The 18,021-nt window shown below is 46.3% G+C and overlaps 1 protein-coding gene across 1 annotated transcript; it reads left to right on the top strand.

The window, feature by feature from the left end:
* The first annotated feature begins 250 nt into the window (after nucleotides 1–250).
* LOC140908305 (sulfotransferase 6B1-like) lies at nucleotides 251–17,205 on the top strand. Its single transcript, XM_073335274.1, has 7 exons — nucleotides 251–495; nucleotides 4,614–4,729; nucleotides 12,683–12,772; nucleotides 13,532–13,658; nucleotides 14,489–14,583; nucleotides 15,286–15,442; nucleotides 15,939–17,205. Exons 1-7 carry the CDS (start codon nucleotides 300–302, stop codon nucleotides 16,067–16,069), a joined length of 912 nt encoding a protein of 303 aa, XP_073191375.1. The 5' UTR covers nucleotides 251–299; the 3' UTR covers nucleotides 16,070–17,205.
* The last annotated feature ends 816 nt before the right edge of the window (nucleotides 17,206–18,021 follow it).

The raw sequence follows: 18,021 nt of genomic DNA, 5'->3' as shown, positions 1-18,021 counted from the left end.
AGAAGTTTCTCCCATTACAATTCATACCAAAGGAAAGCGCAAGTTAAATGTAATGCTCAACACTGGCTGAAATCCATTACAGTTCATGACGAAGAGTTCACACCAGGAGCCTGTAAGTCAACACTTCTTTTAGTTTGGCTTTCCCTTATTGGACAAGAGAAACAGGGTGAGGCAGCAGAGAAGCCAGTGAGTTCATATGGAAGAGTTCCTTATCAGCCTCCTCCTCCCTCTCCTCCCAAAGAAAACTAGAGACACGGTTTAAGGGCAGAGTCTGGCAAAAGGCAAAGCAAACTCCAACCATGGCTATGAGCAGCTTTGCTAGGGAAATAGATGCAGTTCTTGATGCAGCTGAAGGGAAAAAAACCGAGGAGCTGCTGATCACGTACAAGGGGGTGCTATACCCTAGTACGTTGTGTTGCGCTGAGACCTTCCAAGCATTGGACACCATGGAAGTTAGAAAAGATGATGTGTTCCTAGCTGCTTATCCTAAATGCGGTAAGTCTGGATTTTTTTGGTGCAAAATTGAAAGAAAAGTGCTTAGATGTCAAATATATGTGATCATTTTCTAAGAATGCAGAAAAGCACTGAAATTCAAATGCTACATGCAGTAGTAAATCCTCATTTGTCACAGGGAAACAGTGTGCTTGTGAGCCATGTGTTTTCCTCCTCCGTAATTTCAGATGTGTGTTTAATCTAGCAGCGATAGACATGCTGCTGGCTGTAGTAACTTAAATACAAAGAATCATGCAAGATTATGGTGAGCTTAAATATACAAGTGTCAGGAAATTTTAAGCTTTTGATTCCTATAGTTGCTGTAATTCTGCCTTTTTGTGCCTATGTAGCATTATACCTTCATATATATGGTGAAGAGATGGGGGTCAGTCCACAGAATTCAGAGCCAGAACAGAATCTGAACTGCCCCGAAACTTTGTTAATAACACACTAATGGCAGGCTTAGAGCTGTACACCGGTATAAGGAGGCACGGACCCCATCACTAGTTTAGAACAGACACAGACAAGACAGTTCAGACACAGGTGGGGGAGGGTGCAGGAGCTCCCGTTTGGAGCTCAGGGTGGGGATGTGGGGGGGTGCAGGAGTCAGGGCATGGGGTGTGGGAGGGTGCAGGAGTCAGGGCAGAGGGCTGGGGTCATGAGGGTGTGAGGGAGGTGCAGGAGACAGGGAAGAGGGCTGGGGGTGTGGGCTGGGGTTGCTCCCAGCTCCCTGCCCTGAGCGGCTCACGGCAGGGGGCTGGAGGGGGTATGCCCCCTTCCATGCCCTTCCCCAAGGCCCCGCCCCCACCTCTTCTCTGCTTCCTCATGCCAGCAAACAGCTTATCAGCAGCAGGGAGAGAGAGTGAGTGGGGGAGGGGGAACGCAGCACACTGGGGGAAGAGGCGGGGGAGGGGGGAGCTGGGCTGCCAGCGAAGCCTGCCCTGCAGCAGCAGGACAGAACCCCGGGAGAAGGCAGCACCAAGCTTCTGCCCCCATAGGAGAGAGCGGGGAGCAGAGAAGAGCAGTCAGGGCCCCTTCCGAGCGTGGGCCCTTTAAATAGCCACTGGAGCCCCACCGCCGCGACCCCAGGGCTCCAGCAGCCAGGCTCTGGTGGAAATGTAAAGGGCCCAGGGCTCCAGCCGCTGCTGGGAGCCCCAGGCCCTTGAAATTGCCGCCTGGGGAAGCTGGTCCACCCTGGTACAGCGCACGGGCTCTTGCCGGTACGCCGTACCGGGGCGTATCGGCTTACTTGCACCTCTGTATGTAGGGTTCTTATTCAGCCAGAATAACACAAATCAGGAAAATCCATGGCTACATTCTCTTAATGTAGCTTAACAGTCAACTGTAAAGAAACAGGAAAGGCATCCCTCATACCTCCAGAGCTCACTGTCCTGGTTTTCATTAGTAACACCCTGTCTCCGCTTCTTGTGAAAATAAATCAGCCCTTTCCTTTTTTATGAGTCTGAGCTTAACTAGGTTCCTGATTGCCCTTGCTGTGGGAGACACTCCCAGCTGGGATAACAAAACCCATGATGGGATTTAACCTCATGTTCCAACTTGCTGTCCTGCTTGGCAGAATCTCCCCCTCACACACCAGTAGGTTAAGGGTGCAATAGCACCACTTTTGGGGGATACATGTGTCAGGGTTTCCTCCCCACTCTGAACTCTAGGGTACAGACATGGGGACTCGCATGAAAGATCCCCTAAGCTTATTTCTACTAGCTTAGGTTAAAAACTCCCCAGGCACAAATTCTCCCTTGTACCTTGGATTTAAGTAACGTTGCCACCACCAAGTGATTTAACAAAGAACCAGGGAAAAGGACCACTTGGAGTTCCTCTTCCCCCAGCAATCCCCCCAAGCGCTTACACCCCTTTTCCTGGGGAGGCTTGAGAATAATATCCTAACCAATTGGTTACAAAATGATCAAAGACCCAAGCCCCTGGGTCTTGGAACAATGGAAAAATCTGTCAGGTTCTTAAAAGAAGGATTTTATTAAAAAAAAGAAAAAGAAAGGTAAAAATCATCTCTGTAAAATCAGTTTGGAAAATACTTTACAGGGTATTCAGATTCAAAACACAGATGATCTGGGCAAAACCTTAAAGTTACAGAAAACAGGAATAAACCTCCCTCTTAGCACAGGGAAAATTCACAAGAAAAACAAAAGATAAACTAATCCGCCTTGCTTGGTTTACCTCTACCGGTTGCAATATTGGAGGCTTGGATTGGGATGGGTTGGAGAAGATGGATTTCTGTCTAGCCCCTCTCAGTCCCAAGAGAGAACAACCACACAAAACAAAGAGCACAAAGAAAACCTTCCCCCCTCCCAAGATTTGAAAGTATCTCCTTTCCGCATTGGTCCTCTTGGTCAGGTGCCAACCAGGCTATCTGAGCTTCTTAATCCCTTCCAGGTAAGGAGGAATTCTAGGCTACCCGTAGCTGTATGGTTATGACAACATGCCATTCAATACCCTTATCGAAGCTGTTCTTAGCCCAAGACTGATGATTTTTTCAGAACACTTGGTAATATTTAGGCTGGTGTCTGTTTGGCCCAGATCCACAAAGGAATGTAGATGCACAAACTCCAGACTTAGGTACCAAAGTCCTAGCTTTAGGCACCATTCCAATTTACAAATCCCCAGTTCAGCTGCTGCCTATGCTATAGACAAACTAAATTTACTCACCACCTCCATTTTTGCTGTAAAAGTCTCCCAGACACCTATGTTTCTTCCTCTGGGCAAATACACTGATGCCTCTGGGAGGCACCCAGATGCCTACCTCACACCTAAGCCCATCATGATCCTCAAGCCAGAGGCAGATAGGCACTGTCCCAGCTATCTCATCTGTAGGGCCTGATCCATTAGGTGTCCTCAGAGGCAGCCTAATTGCACAAAATGACTTGGGGGGGAAGGGGACGGATTATGTTTTTCTAAAAGATATGTTCTAGGAATTCTTTGGGGGATGTTTATGGCCTGTGTTATACAGGAGATCAGACTAGATGATCACAATGATCCCTTCTGGCCTTGGAATCTATGAACCTTTAGCCTAGTGTTTAGGATACTCACCTGGGATGTGGAAGATTCCCAGATGAATTCCTCCTCTTCCTGATGAGAAGAAGGAACTTGAACTCGGCTCTCCCAGACTCATGATAGTACCCTTGCAGGGATCGTGTGATTGTTGGACAAAGGCATTCCTCTCCCAGTAATACTCTTTTTTTGCCACAGATAGTTACTCCTGAGCACAGCCCGTGCTCTACTCTTCCCTGCCAACCCAAAAGGAAGCATATGTGTAGTAACTGAGCTGACTGGGGAATAGAGAAAGAGCAGGTGGCAGTTTGAGGATGTTGCAGGGAAACCTTATCTTCACTTCTCTGTTCTTCAGTCTTGCAGCAAAGATCTCCTCCTCCTACATGAAGGAGATTCTGTGTAGCAACAAGATCTGAGTCACTGCACGGCAATAAAAGACCCACTGCACCAAGTCTCAGAGCCCAGGTCAATTGATTCAGGCTTACAGGACTTGGGACACGGAGCTAAAAATAGCAGTGTAGACATTTGTGCTTGGGCTGGAGCCTGGGCTCTGACACCTTCTTCCCCCACTGTGGGATTTCAAAGCCCAGGCTCCCCTGAACCCAGATGTCTACACTGCTATTTTTAGTACCACGAGCCTGACTCTGTTGACCCAGGCTGTGAGATTCAGTTGACCCAGGCTATTGGTGCCATGGGTTTTTTATTGCAGTGTAGGCATATCCTTACACTGTGTTCACAAGCTGTACATAGCAGAAGCAGCAGCCTTAAAGTGCTTACAAGGGTTGCCATTATATACACATAGGCAATGTAAATAAAGTACAGTTGTGCGGGGGATATATAACTTAACTTGTAATTGCCAAAGCACAGGATTTCATTCTCGCCCCCAATGTTGCATTAAAGAGACACACTCAATGTAAAAATCACACTTCTGTCTGAAAATTGTGTACCTACAACTGTTACAAGCTATATAATGGAACACCTACAAGTTATATGGAGGACTAGTATACTGACTCTTTAGAAAGTTATGCTAGATATTTAACAGGCTACAGTTCTGAAATTCCTGCTTGGCTCCTTCTAACAGTTATTTTATGTTTCAGGAACTAATTGGATTGAACACATTTTAAATGACTTGACATCCGCAGTTCTAAGGAAGGAGGTACCACGAATAAAGCATTTACAAATTCTTGAATTTGGAGTTCCAGAAAAATTTCAGGTCAGCATGGACTAATTCAGGAAGTTCATTTTTAGCATCTAGTATTTTTTTAAATGTCTATATTTTACAGTATCTCATATAAGTACAAAACACTTTACAGAGTGGGTATACACTTCCATATCAAGTAATTTGAAGTTAATTCTCTCAATTACTTTTTGTATGTGGGAACATGTTATAAAAGATTAAAACACGGGCAAACAAGTGTGATTTGAAATGAAATTGACTTTTGTGTACTAAAAGAACAGAAATTAATTTTAACTCTAATCTGGACCTCCTACTGCTGTATTAGAATTTCCAATCCTTAGTGTCAATTTTGAGTGCAATATTTTAAAAATCTTTTGAGAAGAAAAGGTTAATGAAGTCATTAGCTGATTATTTCTGATTTCTATCCATCCTAGTTTAAGGTGTGACTTTTCCAAAGTGAAGTCGAGCCTATGCCTAAGGGCTTGGCTACACTTGCAGATGCAGAGTGCTGGGAGTTAAACCGGCCTTTGGAGACCGCAGCAAGGAAAACGCTGCCGTGTGTTTACACAATCAGCTGCAAGCCCAGTGGTGTGGCCACATTAGTAGCTCTTGCAACGCCACCGAGAGCAGTGCATTGTGGTAGCTATCCCAATGTGTCAGTGGCTGCAGCGTGCTTTTCAAATGGAGGAGGGGGTGGAGTGGAGTGTGACAGTTGTGTTGTGTGTATGTCAGGGGAGAGACAGTGTGTTTTGGGGGGCAGTGTGTGTCAGCATGCTGTCCTGTAAGTTCAGATGGCAGCAGACCCCCCCACCCCCCACCTCTTTCTCACACACACGTGCCTGGGCAGCAGTGGCATTCCACAGTAATGGTTTGCTTTGTGTCCCGGAGAAGATAAACATGCCGGCTGTCAGAAATGGAGCTTTGAAAGGGGATATCCGCTTGCCTGCAGCCATTACAAGCTACATACCACACAGACTATGCTGACAGCTTGTGCCACACCCTCTCAAAGAAACTGCGGAACCACCTGATCAACATCCTCGACAGCAAACAGGGAAAGATTAAGAATGAGCTCTCAAAACTGGATACTCTCATAAAAAACCAACCTTCCAGAGTTCAAAACAATGAGAAGAGTGGCCACTTGACTTCAGGGGATTATGAGATGTTTCCGGAGGCGAATCCCCGTGCAGTAATGCAACACGTCTCTCAGCAAGCTTTATGCTTCTCGTGGAGGTGGATTGCCAGGAGCGCTCCAGCTGCAGAGTCCAGGCGCTCTAAGTGCCTTGCCAGTGTGGACACCCAGGGCCGTCCCTACCCATAAGCAACGTACGCAGCTGCTTAGGGCACCAGCAGATTTGGGGCACTAAATTTCCTGGTGACCTAAGCAGCTGCGTGCTGCTCCAGGCCCTGCTCCGCCTCTTCCCCATGGCCTCCTCCTCTGCTCCGCCTGGCTTCTTCCCACTCCTGCTCTGCCCCAGCCCCGCCCCCACTCCACCCCTTCCCCAAAGCCCCTGCCCCTGCTCCACCCCAGCCCCCTCCCCACTCCCCTGAGGACTGCAAGGAGTTGGGCCCGCACTTACCAGCGGCAATAAGTAGAGCGACCCGGCCACAGCCTGCTCCGCTCCGCTGGCTCCCAGCCACACTGCCGGTGCGTGCTGCGGGGCTGTTCCCCCCCGGGCCCCAAGGCTGGGAGCCCAGGGAGCAGAGCAGAGTGGGCTGGGGCCGGGTCACTCCACTTCCCGCCACCCCATAAGTGTGGGGTCGGGCCTGACTGCCCTGTACTCACCGGGTGGCAGGAAGTGGAGTGAGGGGTGAGGGGGGCCTGCGTAGGGCACCAAAATGGCTAGGGATGGCCCTGTGGACACCTCAGAAGTTAGGATGCCTGGGGCCGATATAATGCACTCTAACTTGCAAGTGTAGCCAAGCCCTACGTCTTTGCAAGGTCAGGGGAATGTGTGACTCTAACAGTGTATATGGCTGTGTGTGTGTCTATATGTTATAATTGCAAACCATGAGTAGTAACACCTGATGGACTGTTACTTTTCTTTATGTGGTTTTATAAGTAATGCACAAGATTGGGAGACAGAGTTAGGAGACCTGTGTCTGGCTTCAGGCGAGACATTTCATCTCTCCTCTATCAGTTGCCTCATTTGTAAAACAGAGATATTATTTATTTTTGTCACAGAGGTGCTGTGAGACTTAATTAATTACCGTTTGAAACTATTTAAGAACCTCAGTTAAGAGATCATATGGGCTGACAGCAATGGAGCAAAACCTGGGTAAAATCTGAGACAGTGTTGCAGGACTAAGGGTACGTCTATGCTGGCAGAGTTACTGTGCCGGCAGTTTCAGCGCCGCTTAGAGAGCATTGACGAGAAACTGCTGTTGTGTGTTCACACCGTCAGCTGCTTGCGTAACAGTGTGTTCACACTTGTGGCACTTGCAGTGGTATTCGGAGCGGTGCACTCTGGGCAGCTATCCCACAGAGCATCTCTTCTGCTACTAAGAGTTGTGGGAAGGCGGAGGGGGTCGCGGGGCATCCTGGGTCCTCTCCCAATGCCCTGTGATGCATTGCTTCGCATCCCAGCAATCCCTGTGCTTCCGTCTGCATTTGGCGCCATCTTTCAAAGGTTTGTGTACTGCGTGCCCTGCCTCTTCGGTCTGCAGGAATGGATCCCGCACTGTTGACCAATATGCTGCTCGCTCTGACCAACACGTCATGAGCGGCAGTGGAGTTATTCCTTAAACTACAAAGGCAAGAGGAGTCTGACATTGATCTCACCACGCGTAGTAACTATGACACGAGATTGCTTGTGGCATTCACGGAGGTGCTGACCACAGTGGAATGCTGCTTTTGGGCTCGGGAAACAAGCACTGAGTGGTGGGATCATCCTGCACGTTTCAGATGATGAGCAGTGGCTGCAGAACTTTCGGTTGAGGAAAGCCACATTCTTGGGACTGTGTGATGAACTCACACCAGCCCTGTGGTGCAAGGATACAAGAATGAGCGCTGCCCTGCTGTTGGAGAAGCGCGTGGCGAGTGCACTGTGTAAGTTGGCTATTCCAGACTGCTACCAATTGGTCACTAACCAGTTCGGAGTGGGAAAGTCAACAGTTGGACTCAGGTTGACAGAAGTGTGCAGGGCCATTAACCACATCCTGCTCCACAAGACTGTGACTCTGGGCAACATGCATAACATTGTGGATGGCTTTGCACAAATGGACTTCCCTAACTGCAGAGGGGCGACAGATGGCACGCATATTCCAATTCTGGCACAAGACCAACTAGCCACTGAGTACATTTATCGGAAGGGGTATTTCTCTATTGTTCTTCAGGTGCTTGTGGATCACCGTGGGTGTTTCACGGACGTTAACGCATGACATATACACCTTTCGGAACACTGGCCTATTCAGGAAGCTGCAAGCAGGGACTTTATCCCCAGACCAGAAGATCACCGTAGGGGAAGTCAAAATGCCCACTGTGATCCTGGGAGACCCCGCCTACCCCTTAATGCTGTGGCCTATGAAGCCATACATGGGACACCTGGACAGCAGCAAGGAGCGGTTCAACAACAGGCTGAGCAAGTGCAGAATGACTGTTAAGTATGCTTTTGGCCATTTAAAGGCCCGCTGGCGCTGCCTCTATGGGAGGCTGTACCTGGCCGATGACAATATTCCTATGCTTATAGCTGCGTGCTGTACGCGCTATAGTATTTGTGAAGGGAAGGGTGAAAGCTTGACACAGGGCTGGACCACTAAGGCTCAGTGCCTGGAGGCTGAATTTGAACAGTCAGAGACCAGGGCTATTAGAGGGGCGCAGCATGGGTCCATAGGATCAGGGATGCCTTGAGGGAGCAATTTGAAGCTGAAAGCCACTAAGATTTGTTGCTATGCTCAGGAGTGCAGTTCTTGTAATGCCAGGAGGTGATTGTGATTGGTGCAGATGATGCACTATGAAAGTGTAAGGAAACTGCCTGTTCCTTTGTGGGGCTCTCTTTGCTTTCAATTAATGGAATAAAGATTGCTTTCACACCAAAACAATTATCTTATTAAAAAACAACCGGAGGAGAGAGACAAACAAAAAAACACATCAGCACTGTGAGGGCTGGGGGAAGGGAGGGTCCCAGGATTGTTAAAGATTTGGGTATGTCCAGGTATCATATCCAACCTTCTCCTTTGGAGTACAGTGCAGCGGGTACTGTACTTCAGTAGGGCTAAACTCAAGAGGGACGAGTGTTGAGTGCAGTGGGTACTGGGAGTCCGGAGGGCTGGACTGTGGCGGGGCAGGAGTGGAATGCAGCGGGTACAGACTAGAGCCAGGAGGTTGATAAGAGTGTGTTGGCGGTGTCTGGGGGGGGGGGTGCATGGGAAAGAGTTTTGTGACAGTGGCTGCAGGGGAGGGTGAGCGAGGAGCTGCTCAGTTTGCAGTGCTAGTAATGCCTAGAGTGTGTCCGCTTGGCGCTCCATAACGTTTAATAGCCACTCCGTAGCTTCGTTCTGGAGCTCCACGTTCTCCTTTCAGTCCCTCTTCTCACTGTCCCTCCACTCCTTCAATTCTTGTGTTTCGGCTGCAGAATGCATCATGACCTCATGCAGAAAGTCCTCTGTAGTTCTTCAGGGCTGCTTTCTAATTCTGTGCAGCCTTTTAGCCGGTGATAACAAACAGGGAGGCTGGGCTCCCAAGGTCATATCTGTGAAGCCAAAATGCAACATTTTATAGAAGCAACACACAGACCACTGATTTAAAACCCAGCCACAGTTCACATACCTGTCACTAACTGGCTGACCCCAGGCAAGCACACATGAGCCACAACCCCCAAAATGGTGAGTAACTGTAGGGGCAGGGGAAATCAGTGTTCCAGAACTGTACTGTACACTGGACATGTGGCTCTTGGGGAGAACCAGCACTGTATGGGGGGGCCTTATAATCATTACTATCCCCACATTTTCCACAGGCTGTGTTCGTTATGGAAGATATCTCGCTGCTGAGGGTTAGAAGGGAATCAAGGGAGGGTCTTCTCCAAGACTGCGGCTTCCGCCCTGGCCCTTATGTGGCTCGCCTGTGTGTGGCAATGATCCGTCCCCCCATCCTAGTGATGGCAGAGTGGCGCGGGAAAGTTACCCTTAATGGGGCAAGAAATCAAGCAGCTCTGCCAAAGAACCTGTGGCAGCGGATTGCCCAGTATCTCCATGAGATCTCTGAGGCAGATTCCGGTGAAGTGAGGGAGTCAATCAACACCCTGTTCCGCCGCTCAGACTAGGCATTTGGTGGTATGCACATCATACAGATGCAAACCTGCTTTCTGCAACCCTTCTGCCCCCAACAACTCACTTCAGCGATTCCCAAAATCAAATCCACTTACCAGGGGCCTCCTCTCCTGTTTGCACTTTGCCAAGATCCGACAGCTGTGACTGGCTAACCTCCCGTGGGGTAGAGAAGAGCTCCAGGCTGCATGCATCTCTGACCTCCGAGTTGTCCTCTGCCTCTGGGTCTCCCTCCCCCTCCACAGCTCCTGCACTTTGACCCTGCGTTCCACAGTTCCTGCACTTTGACCCTGCATTGTAGTGTGTCCTGGTCATGGCCCCTTTCTGTCATGCATCGTGAAATCTGTCCGTAGGTATCATAATTCCTACAGCTGGAGCGCAGCTGGGACTGGACAGCCTCCTCTCCCCAAATGCCGATGAGGTCCAGCAGCTCGACATTGCTCCAAGCAAGAGATCACCTGGTGCGTGGAGCTGCATGGTCACCTGGAGAGATGCGCTGAGACCACTGCAGGCGTCACCGAGCAAACAGGAAGGGGACTTTCAGAATTCCCAAGGAATTTACGAGGTGGGGATGACGCTTGGTCACCTGAGGGCAGGGCAGTCAAGTTCAAACCGAAGACCAGAGAGGTGAGGACAGGCATCGTGGGACACCTCCCGGAGGCCAGTCGCAGCACGTAATCGACCAGGAGGTCTACACTGGCGCCGTGGCGCTGTAGCCCGGGTGCAGAAAGCTCTACACCTCTTGTCAGGGTGGTTTTTTTGCAGCGCTGCAACTGCACAGTTTCTGCACACCCAGTGGCGTGGCCGTGCGTGCACCTCGGGAGTTACAGCGCAGAAAGCTGCTTTACTCCGCAGAAACTTGCCAGTGTAGACAAGGCCTAAGGGAAAATCCCTAAACAGGAGGAACTGGTGTACAGCAGGAAAAGCAGTGGCTATTACAAGATACAAGGGAGTAGCCAATATAGCCTGTTGTTCTCCAGTTTAGTACATGAGAAAATTCACTGCTCATGCTTATCTCTTCCATGATCTACCCTGGAACTCTGCTCTACAGTGCACAGGAGGGTGTGGAGTCCCTCTGTGTTTACGTGTGTGTTTTCTGCAGCGGCAGCCACCGGTGCATGTTCTTTTTCTGTTGCTTTGGGCCTAAATATTGCCACATAAAATGGCACAAAAGCTCGCCTTTATAATTATAATGAATTAAGAGCAAGAACAATGCAAACAGCTTTCTTTTTTTAACTATCTGGCCTACGTATGCCACCTGCCTTGTGACAATTTTGAAATCTGCTAAAAATGATAGAATTCTGCAGAAACTAGGCTTTAATAACAATGCCATCTAGATGACATTATGAAGGATGAGAAGAACCAAGAAGAGAGACTACAATTTAACAATTACCAATAAAAATTCTTTCCATGCAAAATAGATGTTTAGATCAAATTTACACTGTGACAGACTGGATCACAGAAATCCCTTTGGGACTGCCAACTGATGTGCTGACACTACCCAAGAGCCTGGTTCCCATGGCAGCTTAGGACTTGCGTGTCCTGCCTGGTTTGAGCCAGACATGCTAGCCTGCTGCAAACCCAGACCCAGGTCTGAACCACGTCCCCTAAACGCTGCAGGCGTAACTGAAAACAGCTTAAGAAGTGTTCCTGTCTCTAACACTCAGATGCCCAGATCCCAATGGGGTCCAAACACCAAATAAATCCGTTTTACCCCATATAAAGCTTATACAGGGTAAACTCATAAATTGTTTGCCCTCTATAACACTGATAGAGAGATATGCACAGCTGTGTGCCCCCACAGGTATTAATACATACTCTGGGGGAATTAATAAGTAAAAAGTGATTTTATTAAATACAAAAAGTAGGATTTAAGTGGTTCCAAGTAATAACAGACAGAACAAAGTAAATGACCAAACAAAATAAAATAAAACACGCAAGCCTGTGCCTAATACAGGAAGAAAGTGATTACAGATGAAATCTTACTCTCAGAGATGTTCCAGTAAGCTTCTTTTACAGACTAGTCTCTTTCTAGTCTGGATCCAGCATTCACTCATCCCTGCTATTGTTACCTTCCTTTGCTCCAGTTTCTTTCAGGTATCCTTTGGGGGTGGAGGGCTATCTCTTGAGCCAGCTGAAGACAAAATGGAGGGGTTGAAATAGACTTTCTCTTGTGGGTGGACACACCCTCCCCGATATGGAAACCAGCTACAAAATGGAGTTTTGGAGTCACATGGGCAAGTCACATGTCCATGCATGACTCAGAACTTACAGGTGGCAGCCATTGTTCACATGCTACCTTCAACGTCCTCAGGTAGACTTCTTATGTGGATTGAAGTCTTCCAAGAACCATTGTCTGTTAAGTGTTTCTTGACTGGGCACTTAACTTGCAAATTCCTTTCAAAAGAAGCTGACCAACTGTCTTACTAAGGCGACTTACAATCAAACAAGTACACAGCCAACATTCATAACTTCAAGAACAAAAACGATACATGCATACAAATAGGATGAATATATTCAGTAGATCATAATCTTTGCAGAGATATGTTACATGGCCTATTTAGCATAAAACATATTCTAGTTATGTCATATTTACTTTCATAAGCATATTTCCATAAAACATTATGGGGTGCAATGTCACATACACATATTATAAATTGTCAACATATTCGAGGTAGATATGTTGTGATTCCTTTTTTTTCACATATACTTTTTGTTTTGATTTAGAAAATAAAAAGTTTACCTTCGCCACGTCTTTTTACCACACATCTCCATTATGATAATATTCCCAAGGCTGTTTTGGGGAGTAACGCAAAGGTAAGTGAGCATTTTAATATTTGATATTATTCACTTTCCAAGCAACTCCCAGTTTTCCTCTGGCAAAAGTTCTCTACAGGATTGCCTGGAAAACAGGAATTCAGTTTCACAAAAAAATTCAAGGTTACAGCATTTGGTTTTGTTCGGCATTGGGATGTAACCAAGAACGGTGGAATTTTTTTTGTGAAAAAACAGATTGAGGAGAGCAAGGACTTGAACCTGGGTCTCTGATGTTCCAGGTTAATGCCGTAACTGTTGGGATTTTGGCTATTCTGAGATAGATGTGTGTGTGTATGCCTCTCTCTCCCTCCCATTTTAACCAGAAATGAATAAATTTCTGGGAAAACTTTTGGCCAGTCAGCATTTTCTGGTGAAAACCATTTCACTGGAAAATTCCTGACCAACTCTAGTTCTCTACTTGGCTTTTTCAGATCCCACAATCTGACATCTTTCACTAGAAAAGTGGAATTCAGTTTTTACTGGTTGTTGTTTGTAATTCACACAAAGGTCAAATCTTAGATCCCAGCCCCGCAAGGTGAGCTGTATAGGATAGCCCTTATTGCTCCATGGAACCCCCATGAAGTCATAGGGGCTCCAAACAGGTGTAAGGTCTCTCCACACAAATCAATTTGCAGGATTGGGGCCTCACTTTCCAAATTTCAGTTCCTGTAAGAGCTGATACGTTTTTAATGCAGGACCCTTGAGATCAAAGGTTACCTTAAAATACCAAAGACTCATGTGCCTTTGCTGTTTTAAAAGGTACTGGTGTTACTTCGAAATCCAAAAGATGCAGCTGTATCCTATTACCACTTCTACAACAAAAATCCTGGGCTTCCAAATGTCAGCTCCTGGGATGAGTTCTTTCAGAAGTTCATGAGTGGAGAAGGTACAGTTATTAGATCTTTGCTATGTTTCTTAGTGGCGTTTATAAACACTCTAGTACAGTGTTCTCAACTCTTCTTTGGTCTGCAGTCCAAAAAGGGAGTCTGTGATCATCATGTAAAAACTAATCCCAAATGGATTCAAACTAATGATCTGGGTTGGGGAGGGCAGGGGAGCTGGTGCTAAGGAGTCAAAGGTGCTTCACTCTTCTTCAACCCTGAGCAATGCTCAGCACTCGGAGCATTGCTGTGGAGATATTCAAATGGTCAGGATGGTGCAGTATACAGGGATTCCACTTCATCCCCAGCACATAAAGGGTAAACTCCAGCTTTCCTTTTCTTTCTGGCAGGTATTATCCTTCTTGCGATTTCACATCTTAACAACTAGATTTATGAGTGAGTTTCTCCCCCTTTGTTCTCAGCTACTTACTGATTACTACAAAATGTATTCAAGAATTAATTTGTTGTAAACAGATTTTTTTTTAAACTTGTCATGTAGAAACAGTATAGCTTGATTATGTAAAAATAGTTGGAAGAAGAAAGTGAAAAGTCAAGTCTGGAGTGAATGACTTCCAAAATAACATCTGTCCCCTCCTCCCCCCAAAGAAAAAGAAAAAGGAAAAAAAAAGAACTAAGAACAGAGTACTGAAGGATTAGACGATCTAACCTCTCCAGGACTCTATGTTGAAGTTAACCTATATATATACATTTCATACATATATATATACATTTCATACATATATACAAATATATATATACATTTCATCCTGGGGCAATTTAAATATACTTTAAATTATCTTCTGTTTTTGACCTGTCTGCCTTAACTTCATTTTAGTCTGCTGGAGCTCATATTTTGACTATGCTCTTGCCTGGAACAAACACATGGATAAAGAGAATATCATGATCATCACCTATGAAGAAATGAAAGAGGTAAATATGTGTAGAAAGTTAAAAATGGAAAAGACTTATTAGGTCTTGTACTCAGTTCTGATACAGAATTGCTCCCTTCAGTATATTCTCAAGCATCTTGTCCCATCCAGTTTTCATTTTGTCCCAGGCAAAACCTTATTGTGCAGAGAACAAGTATATGATGTTGCAGCCTGTTTTCCCACTGGCTACTAGCCCTTCTATCTTTAGCCCAGCTCCCTCCTCAAGCACGACAGCCTTGATCCTGCAACATTAAGCACGTGCATGAGAGTGGTCCCATTGACTTCAGTGAGACTGTTCACGTGCTTAAAGTTAAGCATGTCCATGTTAGCAGTTTGAGGATCTTAAACTGTAAATTCTCTGGGTTAGGTAATGCCAATGCTTATATAGAACAATACTAATTGATGTGGCTAGATAAATGTTATCAGTAGTAATTAATACTAAAATAAAGAGATCCATGCAGAAGATTGAGAGCATTCACTTAACACATTGCCATTTGGGAAGGGAGGCACATTCCAAAATCTTATCAAAAGTAACCACCATTCCTGCAACCTCCTGCTGCTGAACTGAATATATTTCTCTAATGTTCTGCCCTTTGTATGGATGAGAATATTATCAACTACATTCATTTGACAAGATAGAGGGAAAATGTCTGGCATGTTTGCTTTAACTTATACATAACTCTATCGCATTTTTGTTTTTCAGAACTTACCTCAAGGAGTAAAACAAATAGCTGAATTTTTGGGGTTCTCTCTGCCTGAGGAGAAGATTCAGTCTATTGCAGAGAATGCCGCCTTTGAATCAATGAGCAATAAATCCCAAGAAACACATGGAAAATTTGGTCCCATCCTTTTCAGAAAAGGTACATTTATACAGAGCGATGATAGGCCTAGAGTTTAGAACAGGTATCCAAATTGGTCATGGGAGCTAATTAACATTTAAAAGGCTTGATAAGATGCATGACTGTTGTGACCATTTCAGGAGGTCCCAAATGCAGAACTAATGCATTTAATTCATAGCTGATAAAGAATTTTCTTCTCCTGAAAATGGACATCCCTAGCTAGATGATCACTCAGGCACTGAATGCTGTTCTTTCAAAATATGAGCTCTGTGGAAAATACCTTGGTTGTAAAAGGTGCATGCATATATACCTGTAAAATTTAGTGCAAAGGGTTTTCTTTAACCTAAAATTTTAAGAACACCATCCACATTGAAGCCTCATATTGATTTGAAATGTGGCAATAAGTTCAGTCATTCCAACTGTTTGTGTCAGCATTTCATTGTTATCTACCGCTACCTGACAGGTGATCTTATACTTCCAGGAATATTTATGAGTTTATTTCATTGTTCTTTTGCAGGTACTGTTGGAGATTGGAAGAATCTGTTCACTGAAGCTCAAAGCCAAGAAATGGATGCCAAATTTGAAGAATGTTTAGCAGGAACGAAACTGGGAGCCAGGCTAAAATATGATAAATACTGCAAATATTAAATCCTTGAATATCAGAATGACATTAGCATTTACTCAGAAACATCATCTATTTTACTACCTTTTGTTTGAGAACGTAGAGATTAAAATAATTAGCCTTTCACGCAAGAATTTTCATACAAAAAACAACCAAACCCAAGACACAGTAAATAAGGCTAGTGGTCCAAATACTGCCCATCTGTGACTTATTTAGGCTTAGAATCTCCTGTGCATAGTGGCACATGAGGCAACCCACTTTTCCTACTGCTGCCTGTCCAGAACAAGATGTTTGACTCAATTGTAAATTGTCTCCATGATGGCAACAACTTTTGCAATTGTTTTGCAATAGGCCATTTTTTATCTTTCATGCCTTCTCTTCCCTCCGGGTGGAATCCAATAGAATGCTACGACTACACTATGCAGCTTTTAGCAACACGGCTGTGCCGCTATAGCCGTGCTGCTAAAAGCCGCGCAATGTAGCTGCTGTTTGTCGTCAGGAGAGAGCTCTCCTGCCGACAAAAAAATTCCACCCACAACGAGCAGCAGTAGCTTTGTCGGTAGGTTCACACAGGCACTTTTCGTTGGTAAAACTTTTGTCGTTCGGGGTGGCGGTTTTTGTCATTCAGGGGGTGTTAAAAAAATGTTTTGCCAACGAAGTCCCAGTGTAGACACAGCTAAGATATACCTTTGTGCTTCTGCCTTGTGGTAGCCTGATGACATTGTTGGGGACACTGGGGCATGGCCACTAGGTAACTCGAGGGGATGGAAGACCACGAGTGTCGATGAAGCCCCCTCGCACTAGGCCCAAGTGTCCTTGGCCCCCCGCCTGGAGGCACTCACAGCAGTTATGCTGAGGATCTGCAACAATATGTTGCAGAGTCAGACTGCCTGAAACTAAGCAAGGCCGAACAGGGCAGATATGAAAGAACAATGCTGAATAAAGCAGCTTTATGTATGGTTTAACAAATGAGAACAAGGGAACTAGCTGGGAACTGGATTGGCTGGCTATATGGATACTTAGGGCAGCTTGCTATTGGATAAGTATGCTGGGAAAAAGGATGTCTAAAAGCCTGTGTAACTTCCTGCTCTGTGTGCAGGATTTGAGATACTATTCTCCCTGTACCTTTTTGCAGCTGCAAATAAACTTTTCTGCTTCTCCACCCCGTTGTGATTATTGGGTGTAGCACACCGGGTCGCGAACCAACCTCAGCTGTTGTTTAGCCTCTCGGCACTGGGTGCCGGCAACAGCTTTTGGCGTCCCTGGGTGGGCGACGAGGCTGTTATTTAGCCTTGCCCGGATCCCTCCTGGAGGTCGAGGATTGCGGCGAGAACCGACGCCCAGCACGCACCGGTGAGTTCATTGGGGGCCTCGGAGGAGACGCAATTTGATCGACCCCTGAGGGCACAACGGTGAAACGCACTCATATAGTGGAGAAGCAACTGTGGACGACGGTGAGGAACCGGTCCCTTGGATAACGTAGGAACCTTTTGAAATCCGGCTTGTTTGCTCTGTTGGAACCTGGGGACGCCCTGAGTTCCCCTGTATGTATGGGACAGGGACAGAGCTCGGGGGTTAGGGCACGGTGTACGCCCCTAGAATGCATTCTACCAAACTGGAAGGTATTTGGTGCGGATCCAATGACTAAGAGCCAATTAAAACGATTCTGTACAGTTGACTGGCCTCAATATCAACTAGAGGACCAGGAGTGGTGGCCACCAGGAGGGTCAATTAATTACAACACGATCCTTCAGTTACTCCTGTTCTGTCAGAGAACAAGGAAATGGAATGAACATATGTATGCGCATTTGTTTCTGACTTTATGTACTCGACCAGATATTTTACAGCGCTGTAATCTGACTCCGACTGGTTCGGTAGCAGCTAATGTTAGTCCCCAGACCCCCACCCCCACTGTAATGGCAGAGCCGGCGTCCCCTTCGGCCCCTACACCCACACCTTGTAAGTCCCCAATGGTTGG

This window comes from Lepidochelys kempii, chromosome 3 (genome assembly GCF_965140265.1).
Source record: "Lepidochelys kempii isolate rLepKem1 chromosome 3, rLepKem1.hap2, whole genome shotgun sequence".
Taxonomy (NCBI): Eukaryota; Metazoa; Chordata; order Testudines; family Cheloniidae; genus Lepidochelys; species Lepidochelys kempii.
The sequence above is the reverse complement of the archived record's forward strand: the minus strand, read 5'-3'. Positions and strand labels throughout refer to the sequence as shown.

Bases quoted from the DNA above. Each gene is read 5' to 3' on its own strand.
- LOC140908305 (XM_073335274.1), top strand. From the start codon at position 300: ATGGCTATGAGCAGCTTTGCTAGGGAAATAGATGCAGTTCTTGATGCA. The intron at 12,773-13,531 runs GTAAGTGAGCAT...CTGTTTTAAAAG, and splicing joins TTTTGGGGAGTAACGCAAAG to GTACTGGTGTTACTTCGAAA. The intron at 14,584-15,285 runs GTAAATATGTGT...TTTGTTTTTCAG, and splicing joins CCTATGAAGAAATGAAAGAG to AACTTACCTCAAGGAGTAAA.